The following is a 12,335-nucleotide window of genomic DNA, read 5'->3' as shown; positions in this document are numbered from 1 at the left end:
TCACTGGGCATGTCGCTTGGTAGGAAAGCCAATTTAGGTTGGTTTCTCTCACTTACAACCAAGAGTCACTTGACTCAGTGACTGTCTAGTCCAACTCTCATTTTATGCATTAATCCAGAGAAATTATCACTGTTCCAGCTGGTGGCAGTGCAGGATTAAAACTCATGCCTACAGAATTCCTCATCAAATCCCTTTATGCTCTGCCACACTGCTGCTTTCCGTAAAGTACCCTCTTCTTCTCACTTGTTTATTCCTCAATTACTGAAGCCCTTCACGCCCCGCGCCGCAGGAATTAGCCGGCACATCGCATGGGGAGAAGGCGCATGGGACGCACTTTGACAGTGAGCGCCACCAGAGCCACCCCAGCCCCAACACAAAGGCATTTTCCTGTTTGCTGCTTAAGCAGTATTTCTAAACCAGAGCCCGGGGCGTCTTCTCGAGTCTAAACAACACTCCACAGAGGACTTCTCCTCCACTTGGTATTTCTTTCCCAGTCTCTGTTGCTCCAACCGTCTCCTACATAAAAACACACTTACTTCAGTTCACTTCTTGACCAGGTCCTCCAAAAGGAGAATAATTCCAGAACTGAGAGTAACATGGCATTGACGATGAGAAACCGTGACGTCCAGTAATGGACCTCCAGCCAGTCCCAAGCAAATTCAGCAATCAGCTGGTATGGAAGGAAGGAGTACTTGACAAGGAATTCTCTCCACTGCTTCCATGTGGGCTCTCTAAGATCCTTTAAAAATAACACACAAGTAAATAAAACTACATAAAAATGGACACAAAAAATCATGAGGATTGACTTTTACACAAAATACTGTGGTTATCCCAGTGAGTTTTACATTTATTAAAACATACATACACATACACGCATATGCAACAATCTAAAATGAGATTTCCACCCACAAACTCACCTTGTAATAATTAATCTTACACTGGATAAATGTTACCAAAGAGGCTGAACTGAGATGCTTGTTATATAATTGTGGAAGCTCAGAAGTAAAAAAAAAATCTAAGCATGAGTAATCTAAGCATTATTAATAATGAGGTTGAAATGAATAAAAATTAACCAGCTTTACAATTTCTTCACCACTGCAAGGGTAGCTCAAACAATTTCAATTCAACAGCTCATCTGTGGTAGAATGATAACAGGTCATGGGAAAAGTAAACTTTAAAAAGTAATTTTGGGAAAATGAAAAATTTTCCTTACAGAATTAGCAGGTAATCTGTAACAAGAGCATTTAAACAACTCATAAGCATCCAGAGGCTAATGAAAGCCAAGCAAGACTGTGTACAACGGGGCAGACACTGAGCATCCCAAGAAGAAAGTCAGCGTGATAAGTGGGCAAGGGTTGATGGGGCTCTTTAAAACGGAAAGGTCAGGGGGTCTCTGTGCTCCCAGTCCAGCAAGGGCAGGGAACAGCTGAAAACTGGGTAATCAGAGAAACACTGTGCAAAGGGGCTAACCTGCAGGCTTAAAACTACACCCAAGGCTGAGGTCAGTTAGGTAGGCATTTGGTTCGAGTGTTTAGAAAAGGGTCTTTGGAGATTTAGGAATTCTGTTTCAACATCATATACGATGATTCCTATATCCATGTGACTTTCGATATAAACGGATCAGAGGGACTGCCCCAAAAGTACCAATGTAAAGGACATTACCCTCTGATGACCAACTAGACACAATCACCCTGAGTCAATGCGATCCACTGACAGTTCTGAAGGAATCCATCAGAGCTGTGGTGGGTAGCTATCCCTGCCAAAGGCCCTGTGGTCAGCTGACTTGATGACTCCCATCAGTGAGCTGGATGACAGCTTACTATTCTGAGGCCAACAGGACGGATGCTAACCCTGCCTTGTGGTAGGACAAATAATCATCCTTTGGGGATCCTGTTAAGAGACAGATTACCAAGCTGGAGGGCCCACAGATCTAACCCTTGGGCAATCTGGACCTATGCTATCTTCTTTTATAACAGAAGCAAAGCTGAGGTTTTTTCCCCTAAATATTTCAAGTCCAGAGGGTAACCCCTCTTGCTATGTAATGCAGGAAACAAAACAGGCTTCTGGGAGTGGGGAAGTTCCTGCTGTATTTTCTTTCGTAGGGGCTCTCCTTGCAAAATTCAAATGAAGCCTCTGTTGTTTCCTCTTCCCTGACAGGCGCCAGCCATGTCTCCAATTCCATCCCACGCTGAGGAACGGCAGCATGAAGCCACTCAAGGCCCTCTCCAGACCCACCAGAAGCTTGGTGATGACGTCCTCCCCGGAGCTGTCTTCTTGCAGAGGGCAGATGGTATGGATGAAGGGCAGGAAGGTGTCTGTGTAGTCAAACAGGTAGAGGTACAGCAGACAGAGTCTCGGGGAGCTCTTGAGGGCGTACAGCAGGAACAGGGACCTGCCTGGGTTCACGGCCTGCAGAGGATGATGCGGGTGCAGGGACTCGTTACAACAATAGCTGCCCGCTCCCCACCCAGGCTCCTTCCGCAGTCTCACGCCCTCCTCCACGTGGTTTGCACTGGGAATGAATGAATGAATGAATGGGAAGAAGGGGCCAAGTAATCCATCTGTTAGGCTACATTATAGAAAGATCCAGTCTCTCTCCATGGGTGGGGAGGGATAGGGGGATGAGAAGCAAGCTCCTAGGCACATTTAGAAGAACACAACCTTTTGGGAAAGTAATCAGTGGGCACCACTTAATAAAAAAATCAGAAGGCCTCATGCACAAAATATTTAGTGTTGCATTGTGCATAATAGAGAAAAAGTGAAATCTGTGACCTCAGTCCTGAAGTTACTGTAGATATTTAGCCCAGAATTCATACAGCCATGGAGGAATGTATAGGAGGGGCGTTGGATAATGCTCATGTTACAATGTTAGGTGAAGAAAAGATCTAAGATGTGTAGCCATCCACCTCCACAGTGTCAGTGCCGTGAAAGCAGGGCCTGCCTGATTCAGGACTCAGATCCCCTTTCTAAAGGACCACCTGGCTCACAAGAGATGTCAGTACATGTTTGCGGAATGAATACAAAAATAAAACAGCTGTTTTAAGTACACTCAGAAAATTGTCTAGAAGAAAACAGAGCAAAACGCAATGTTACCCATGTCTGAATCTCAGGTGGGATTAGGGTCAATTTATTTTCATTTTCTTCACTTCTGTAAATTTGTTATAATGAATGTACATTTATATTTTTCCTGATTATAAAAGAAACTTAAATATGATGCAACTTACTTGATGCTACTAAGCATCAGGTAAAATGGGCAAAAGATGTGAATGGACACTTCACCAAAGAAGATAGAAGGATGGCAAATACGCACATGAAAAGATGCTCATTATCACTAATCCTTAAAGAAATGCAAATTAAGCCAGTGAGATACCACTGCGCACTAATTAAAAAGGGGAGGGATGGGAAGGAGGGCTTACAAAGGGGCGGGAAGAAGCTTTTGGGAGTGATGTATACGTTCACTATCTTGATTGTGGTGATGGTTTCACAGGTGTGTACATATGTCAAAACTTAGCAAATTGTACACTTTAAATATGTGTATGTCAATTATAGCTCAACAAAACTGTTAAAACATATTCAACTTATTTGATGCTATTAGTGGCTTACCAATAAAGCTTTTAAAGTGTGATAACGGTTACATTTAAGAAGACAGTCCTTCTCTTTAGAGCTTCACACTAAAGTATTTAGGGGTGAAATAACATGATGTGTGGATATGCTTTGATATAATTCCAGGACTGGGGGTGTGGGGAGAGGGTGGAGGGGTACAGATGAATTAGGAGTGACCATGAGTCGATGCTTGTTGAAGCTGGGTATGAGTACTCTCTTCCCTCTATTTTTGTATGTACCTAACATTTTCTATATTTAAAAAAATTTTTAAGAGGTCCAACTTGTGAAATGGCTGATTCCAGGTCTGGGGCAGGAAAGGTACACGAGTAACTTGAACATCTTGTCGTGTGAGAACGGAAACTATCAAAGACTAATAAATCATGTTAAAAGGACTCATTAGCAAGTATGCTGTACCTCAATTCAAAAGTTAAATTTAAAAAATGGACTCAGAGAATAATTTGAAGAGACTCCTATTCAAAAAAGATGGGACAGTTGGAGCATCAATTAGAATAACTATTGAAATGTATTCAAATACATCAAGAATGTCAAAATACTCAGTTATTAATAATCCTAAAGAAAGAAATTGGTCACTTTTGGAGGACAACAGGGAAGCAAATTCTGAAACTGGTAAGTAAATGGAGAAGATCAAGCATTTAACCTGCCCTTCTGGTATAAACTGTACTTAGGATAATCAAAATGGCTGTTGACAGATTTCCTTTTTATTAAAGATGTATGTCAGCTAACAAGATGAAAAAGAAATGAGAGAGTTACAGTATCACCATTTGGCAACCCTTAATGAACTAATGGATCTAAACAATCAATGATCATGGGACATTATGAGCCTCTTGATGGAAGAAAATACCACACCTATAAAGCAGCCTTGCCGAAACACCAAACCTAAACCAAAGTAAGCCTCTAGTCCTAACTCCTAGATTATAGGATATGCAGGGGAAGAAGGGACCTGTTAGGTGACACCACAGAGAGATAACTGGCAAAGTACAAAACGTCAGAAAACTACAGGAGAAAATGATCTGGTTTCTTCAACAAATAAATGCAGGGTAATGACAGAGGAAGGGAGAATCTACAGACTGAAAGAGACTTAAGAGACATGACAACCAACAAACAACCCAATTAAAAAAAATTCAGAAGACCTGCATAGACATTTTTCCAAAGAAGACAGTGAGATGGCCAATAGGCCCATGAAAAGATGCTCAACATCACTAATTATCAGAGAAATGCAAATCAAAACCACAATGAGATATCACCTCACACCTGTCAGAAACGCCATCACCAAAAGCACCACAGATAACAAATGCTAGAGAGGGTGTGGAGAAACGGGAACCCCTGTACACCATTGGTGGGAATGTAAATTGCTGCAGCCACTGTGGAAAACAGTATGGGTGGTCCTCAAAAAGCTAAAAATAGAGCTACCATATGATCCATCAATCCTACTCCTTGGAATATATCCAAAGAAAACAAAAACACTAATTTGAAAAGATGCAGGCACCCCAATGTTCATAAGAGCATTATTTGCAATTGACAAGATATGGAAGCAACCTAAGTATCCATCAACAGATGAATGGGTAAAGATGCTGTGGCATATAAATACACACACACACACACACACAATGGAATACTACCCTTCCATAAAAAGAATGAAACTTTACCATTTTGCAACAACATGGATGGATCTGGGGGTATTATGCTTAGTGAAATAAGTCAGACATAGAAAAATAAGTAGGTATATTTTGACTTATATGTGGAATCTAAAAAATAAAACAAACAAATGCCTATAACAAAACAGAAACCAACTCACAGATATAGAGAACCAACTAGTGGTCACCAGTGGGGAGAGGGAAGGTGGGAGGGGCAAGACAGGGGTAGGGGATTAAGAGGTACAAACTACTATATATAAAATAAGCTATAAGAATATACTGTTTAGCACAGGGAATATAGCAAATATTTTTATAATAACTTTAAGTGGGGTATGATCTATAAAAATATTGAATCACTATGTTGTACACCTGAAACTAATATTGAAAACCAACTTTACCTCAAAAAAAAAAAAAGACATGACAACCAAATGTGGACCTTGTTGGGACCCTGGGTGGAACAAATCAACTGAAAAAAAAAAAGTAGGGTATTTGAATACTGACAAATTATTTGGTAATATCAGAGAATTATTCATCCTGGGGGGGTATATTGTGGTATTTTAGTTTTGTTTTTCAAGAAGTCTTTACTTTTTAGGGCCTCTCCTGGTGGTCCAGTGGTTAAGAAAACGCCTTCCAATGCAGGGGACACGGGTTTGATCCCTGGTTGGGGAACTAAGATCCCACATGCCACAGGGCAACTAAGCCTGCGCGCCACAACTACTGAGCCTGCACCCTGTGGAACCCGTGCGCTGGAACTAGAGAGAAGCCTGAGTGCCACAACGAAGATCCCGCATGCCGCAACTAAGACCTGACGCAGCCACATAAATTTAAAAAAAAAGTCTTTACTTTTTAGAGATTCAATAAAATATTTACTTATGAAATATATGCTATTTCAGATTCAAAATAATCAGGGGTAGCAGGAGTAGGTATTACTGAAATAACACAGCCATGAGTTGCTGTCGTATGGGTTGATGGAAGTTTTGTACTATTATCCTGCTTTTGGGTATATTTGAAATTTTCCATAGTAAACGTTTTTTGAAAAATCTAACTTCTAAAAATTATCTCTGTATTGTAACGTAGGTGAGACATAGAAATATGGAAGTAGTTCTTCATTTTAAAGCAATGTTTCCCAACCTTTTTTTCATTATTACCCCTTGAGGAGCCTTTTAAAGACATTTTTTCATAAGCCCTCCCCTGCCCCGTGAAACGTTAACACCACAGACATACCGTGTATCTGTTTATGTCCTGTGGTCTTTGGAGGGCCACAAGTCACTGCAATACTTAACACTTTTCACCCCTCAAGAACCAATGGCCTTGGGGGTGATGCTGCTCCTGTTGGGTGTGCAGGCTCTAAAGGAATACAGGTCCCAGAAATAGAGCCCGAAGGCACCCAGCCACATCTTGGTTAGTACGAGACAAAGGGAGATGACCGGGTTACATGTTTGTAGGTCTGGGATCAGCTGGACCAAAATATCCCAACTCTGGGGCTACCTTCTATCAGAGAAGGAGGATAAACCAACCTCCCAGTTAGGTGGTTACGATGACAGCACTGCTGTGGGGAGCTGTCCCTCTCAGGTCTGACGAGAACAGTGGCACTAGGGGCAGCCGCACCGAGGGGTCTTACCACACAGCCTGCAGACTGAACATCAAGCGACCACCCCTGGGGAGGGGCTGAAGCGCAGATCTGAAGGAGCAGACTGATGATAAGGTTCTGCCTGCTCTTTACAGTGGGACCAGAATACCATCCCCATTCACTCTGGTGAATATTAAGTTTACTTTGACAGATTCTAACTAGAGGCTCATTGTTGGATACAGGACCCAGAAAGGTTCTGTCAGATATTAAAACCCACCATAGGTCTAACATTGGCTACAAGAAGTCCAGAATTTGACTGCATTAACAAAACTAATAATTTATGATAAAAGAGAAGTAGGGATTTTTTTTTTTAAACTGACAAACAACACAGAAAACAACAAATCATCTATCTTAGGACCCTATCCCCATTCTTCAAAAATTCTGAAACTAGTGTTTTTTCAGCTTTGAAGCAATACATGCACAAAATAAACACAATTTTTTCAAACGGCACAGAATTGTATTAAATGACAAATACAATTCACCCTTCCACTCAAGTCTCAATCCGTAGATGAAAACATTGTTAACAGTCTGTGTATCCTTCCAGAGGTTTTCTATGACACATACAATTGTGTAGCTTTTCTAACGTGTTTTTCTTTATTTTCAGTTAACAACTTGGGTATCATTTCTTGTTAGCACACCCAGGGTCACCTTGTTCCTTTGTAATGGCTACATGTATGGGTGAGCTGTATTTATTTAACCTGTTCCTAACAATGGGTGCTGAGGTTGTTTCCCACGTGCTATTACCAGTGACACTGTGGTCAACATCTTGTTTAATAATTTCTGTGACTCAAACATTCAATTCTCACTGTGACTCTCTGAGGTCATTGGCTGAGGAGGAAACGGGACCAGGAGGCCCAGGGACTTGCTGGCGTTGCCACAGTCAGTGTGCCCTGGAGGAGCCTGGCGAGGAGCCCGGGAGTCAGGCTGCCGAGCCCTCTCTTGATCACAGCGCTATGCTGCCTGTGCTCTAAATGCAAAGAAGTGAAATTGTAGACCAAAGAGTAGGGGCGGTTTAAACTTTAACAGTTATTGACAAACTGCTCTCCAAAGAGACTGCGCCAATTTAGGATCCGCACACATGAGTGCCTCTTTCCTCACGTATGAAAGTTCTTATCCTTGATAATGTCACAGGTGAGAATGACGCCAGCGGTTTGTCTCATTTGTACCATAATTATCAGTGAGCATTTTTCCCCCATAAACTTACTGGTTATTTGTATTTATTTTTCTCCATGATGTCTTTTTTAGGGTATAGGTATCTGTACTCCAGACACTCTATGACTAATAAAAAATAGAGTATTCGTTTTACACTACAGTATTCGCTAAATTCTCTCTGTGAAGGAGAACCAGGTACAGTCACACTGAAGAACAATTTATCAGCATCTGGTAAAGCTGAAGATGTGCGTTACTTGTGACCCAGTAATCCTATTCCTCAGTGTATAGCGCAAAGAAAGTCTTACACATGAGCACACGAACTTTCCAAGAATGTCCACAGCAGCCCTGTTTCTCATAGCAAAAATGGAAATAATCTCAGTGGCCATCAATGGGAGAATGTATAAATGGTCATGCACTTGTGCAGTGGAATATGGCACAAGAGAAAAAGAGAGCCACAGACAAAAGCTACTTGCAGAAGGATAATAAGCTCAGTTCATGCCTTTTATGTTAAGGTTAAAAACCTAGAACATTGTTCCTAGAGCTGTGGATATATACCCATAACACAAGTAGAAAAACAGGCTCAGGAAGGATACACAGGCATAGGGAAAGTGGGGATGCAGGGGGCTTCGGTTTTGTCTGATGTATTCATGAGCAGTGGGCAGGCAGATAACTAATATCTGGTGCTCAATACTTATTTTCCATTGAAAAAATAGAGTTCACCTTGTATTCCCAGAGGTTTTGCGGGGGCTTCACACCCAGTGCTTTGACTCGCTCCAGTTCCATGAGGATGGCTCTTCGGTGGCTGCTGTTTTCTATGGTATATGGTGCCCTGGAAAATTCTTCCTCTGTCAAAGTTAAAAGCAACCTAGGGTGTGGGCAAGGAGATAGGAGGAGATGTCTTTTGAGATCACATCCTGGAAGCAAACTTTCCACAGTCGGAGTTCCACCTTATCAACACAGATAAACACTTTAGGCTTGAGGTAAGACACCTAACATATGAAATAAGATTAATAATAGCAAACAACTGAAAGCTTACTATTTGCCAGTCCCTCTATTTTTTGAAGTGTGTGTGTACAGAAAAAAAAAGTTGGGAAGAAATCCAATAAAATATTATGACATTAAGAGTAGTTGTTTGGGGACTTGCCTGGTGGTGCAGTGGTTAAGAATCCGCCTGCCAGTGCAGGGGACACGGGTGGGATCCCTGGTCCAGGAAGATCCCACATGCTGCGGAGCAACTAAGCCCGTGCTCCACAACTACTGAAGCTCGCGCACTTAGAGCCCATGCTCTGAAATAAGAGAAGCTACAGCAGTGAGAAGCCCGCGCACCACAATGAAGAGTAGCCCCTGCTCGCCGCAACTACAGAAAGCCTGCACGCAGCAACGAAGACCCAATGCAGCCAAAAAAAGAGTAGCTGTTTGAGGATAGTGATTAAATAAAGATAAGTGTAGATCCCTTATCTGTTCCCTTTCATCAGAAGACGTGAATTCGTGAATTCACGTGAATTCACCTCCACACTTTTCCTTGTTAAAAGTGCCCCGTAAAGGTTTATTCCCTTTCACTCAACAATTCCAGTTTTGGAATCTCTCCTCTGGAAGGAAGACAGTTACAGAAAGACATATTGTATTAAGTGGGTAGAGAAGTTTCTTTAACTACAATTCAGGGCGAGGGTGGGGAGGTGGTACAACTTCTTACAAAAAACAGACGAAGTGGGAGTATTTTGCTTCCTCAATAGAGAGTCAAGTGTTAAAAGCTCAGTTCAGGGGGAAAAAATGGACCAGGGTGGGAGGTGGGGCAGTCTAGCAGTGAGTGGACTACACGTCTGACTCAAATGGGTTAGAGAGCGGCTGCCTGGTGGTCTAAGTAACACCCCTACGTGTTCCCCCTTCAAGGAAGGGAGGGACCCCAGTAAAGATGGACAGGGCTCCGGAAGGGGCAGGGGGATTTGCTGATGGGCAGAAGCAGGCTGACACATAGCTCAGCGATGAGTGAGCTCCTCAAACTAATAGGTTCCTCAGAGCATTTGCACAATGTAGTCTGGTACCGTCTGGAGCAGAAAAAAGGGAAACACCACATATGTGTGCTGGTAGAGATTGATTAATAGACTATAGCCTATACACATACATATAAACACAGGTTTGCTTAGTACAATCGTATTTCCAGTTTAAATAAATAAATAACATGTTATTTAACACATCTATATGTATGCCTGTATAAACATTGAAAAAAATCTGGACAGGTGTCCAGCAAGATGAGAATAGTGGTTTTCTCTGAAGAGCAGGATTATGAAGGTATTTCATTTCTAATGTCCTACAATTCTACTTTATTATTTTAAAATAAATAAATATATGTTACTTTGATAATCAGGAAGCAACAAACAATTAAAATGTCAGTCGATGACATAAAATGGTTCAGCTGCTTTAGAAAACAGTTCAATGGCTCCCCAAAAGGTAAACACAGAGTTACCTTATGACCCAGCATTTCCACTCCAAGACAGTACTGAGTATTGAAAATATACGTCCACACAAAAACCTTTATATACAAATGGTCGCAGCAGCACTGTTCCTAACAGCCCCAAAATGGAATCAATCCAAATGTCCATCAACTGAAGAATGGATGAATGAAGAATGGAAATACTCTGAACAGGCAAATCCAGGAGACAGAAAGTAGAATGGTGGTTCCCGGGGGCTGCGGGAGGGGAAAATGAGGATTGACTGCCTTTAGCAGGAGCTCTCTTTTTGGGGATGATGGAAATGTTCTAAAACCAGACTGTGGCGATGGCTGCACATATCTGTGAATATATTAAAAGCCACTGATTATACTCTTTAAATGGGTGACTTTTGGGGTTACGTGGATGGTGTCTCAATAAAACTGTTTAAAAAATGTCAGTGACGTATCAGAAGATTTTGCTCCTCACCTTCCATTTACTCTTTCAGATAAAAACCTGTCTCTGTAGAGAGAGGCCCAAGGGCCCAGCTGCTCCAGCCAGAGGACAACTTCTTCTGCTGTCCATGTGGCCACAGTCTTGTGCACCAGGAGGTCGTGCTCAGATTCCCTGCTGCTCCAATGATACACCAGCAGGACCACCTGGGGAAAAGTGACATGGCCCTTATTCCACAGCAGGATCAGAGACGCCAGTTTCTAAATATGTGAGCGTGGGGCGGGAAGGAAAAAGCTGAGCTGGAAGGGGATGATGCCAAGTCCATAGATATGGAAGCCGGCAACACCACTGCCACTGAGATCTGGGGAGCGTGACCCTTGGTGGGCTCATCTCTGCTGAGTCTCGGGTCGTCAGGGAACAGAGACAGGAATAGGACTCACTGCAGGGCACCAGGGAGCACTGCACCCTTTTCCCCATCAATTTGGCCAGTGTAACTGACTCGCGTGCCTTTTCTATTGGAAAATTGGTAATAGTTAGATTTTTGTAGCATGGATAGATCTTAAAAAGAAAATAGTCTCTACACTGGAAGTTAGTGAAGGGCTGTGCTCAAGACATGGCCTTGAGTTCCAGCTTTAACACCTTTCTGCACCGGTTTGCTCCTCTCTACAGCAGGAATAATAACAGTGCCTATTGCATAGGTTGTGAAGAGGATGAAATGGGACAAAGCTAACATTTACTGGGCTCTGAATATTACGTTGCATATACTTGCATAGGCAACATACCCAGGTTTCAATGTACATAGTGAATTACCACATTCGGTCACATCATTAATCATTTAGGGGTATTTCAACAGAACTGACTTCACGGGAAACTGTGGGAGGGAGGGGGACAGAGAGACATAAACTTACTGCCACACCAGTTAAAGCTGTGAGCACTCCGGAAAAGAATCCCCCTCCCCTCTGCTGATTCACTCGGCCAGTGTTGGGAGCTGAAAGAATCTTATCATTCCCATACTTCTGAAAGGCTGCGAGACTCTGGACTACATCATTATTCTGCTGAATGTCTTCAGATCGCATTCTAATTGCATCAGGAAATAATTTTTCAATGGCATCCCTATGGAGAACAGAAAAAAAAAAATCACAAGACAGTTGTTTGACTAAGTACACTTATAATGTTTAGAGGCCAAAATAAAACTACTATCAACATTTAATAATATATAAGGATTCTAGAAGAATGGACAAGAAGATTGGTTATGGCCCTGCTGGTAGCAGCAACAAATCAGAAACACCTATATGTCCACTGTTAGGGCAACAGCTAAATAAAACATAGCATATTCAAACATACAGTGGAAATACATTCATACAGTGGAAACATACATAGTTTTAAAAATGAATTTACTGGATATCACTGTGTATC

The 12,335-nt window shown here is 42.1% G+C and overlaps 1 protein-coding gene across 2 annotated transcripts in view; it reads right to left on the bottom strand.

The window, feature by feature from the left end:
- Positions 1–12,335, bottom strand: part of BFAR (bifunctional apoptosis regulator) — a 29,075-nt gene that overhangs the window by 2,539 nt on the left and 14,201 nt on the right. The window contains exons 3-7 of one of the 2 annotated variants that reach the window (XM_060031779.2): positions 11,828–12,032; positions 10,956–11,125; positions 8,761–8,905; positions 2,236–2,409; positions 537–739 (exon numbers count right to left, since the gene is read on the bottom strand). In XM_060031779.2, coding sequence (XP_059887762.1) covers positions 537–739; positions 2,236–2,409; positions 8,761–8,905; positions 10,956–11,125; positions 11,828–12,032 — 897 coding nt within the window. The remainder of the gene's footprint in view (positions 1–536; positions 740–2,235; positions 2,410–8,760; positions 8,906–10,955; positions 11,126–11,827; positions 12,033–12,335) is intronic. The other variant, XM_060031780.2, reaches the window with a different exon arrangement.

Source organism: Delphinus delphis, chromosome 15, assembly GCF_949987515.2.
Source record: "Delphinus delphis chromosome 15, mDelDel1.2, whole genome shotgun sequence".
NCBI classification, from domain to species: Eukaryota; Metazoa; Chordata; class Mammalia; order Artiodactyla; family Delphinidae; genus Delphinus; species Delphinus delphis.
This window is presented reverse-complemented; position numbering and strand designations above follow the sequence as displayed.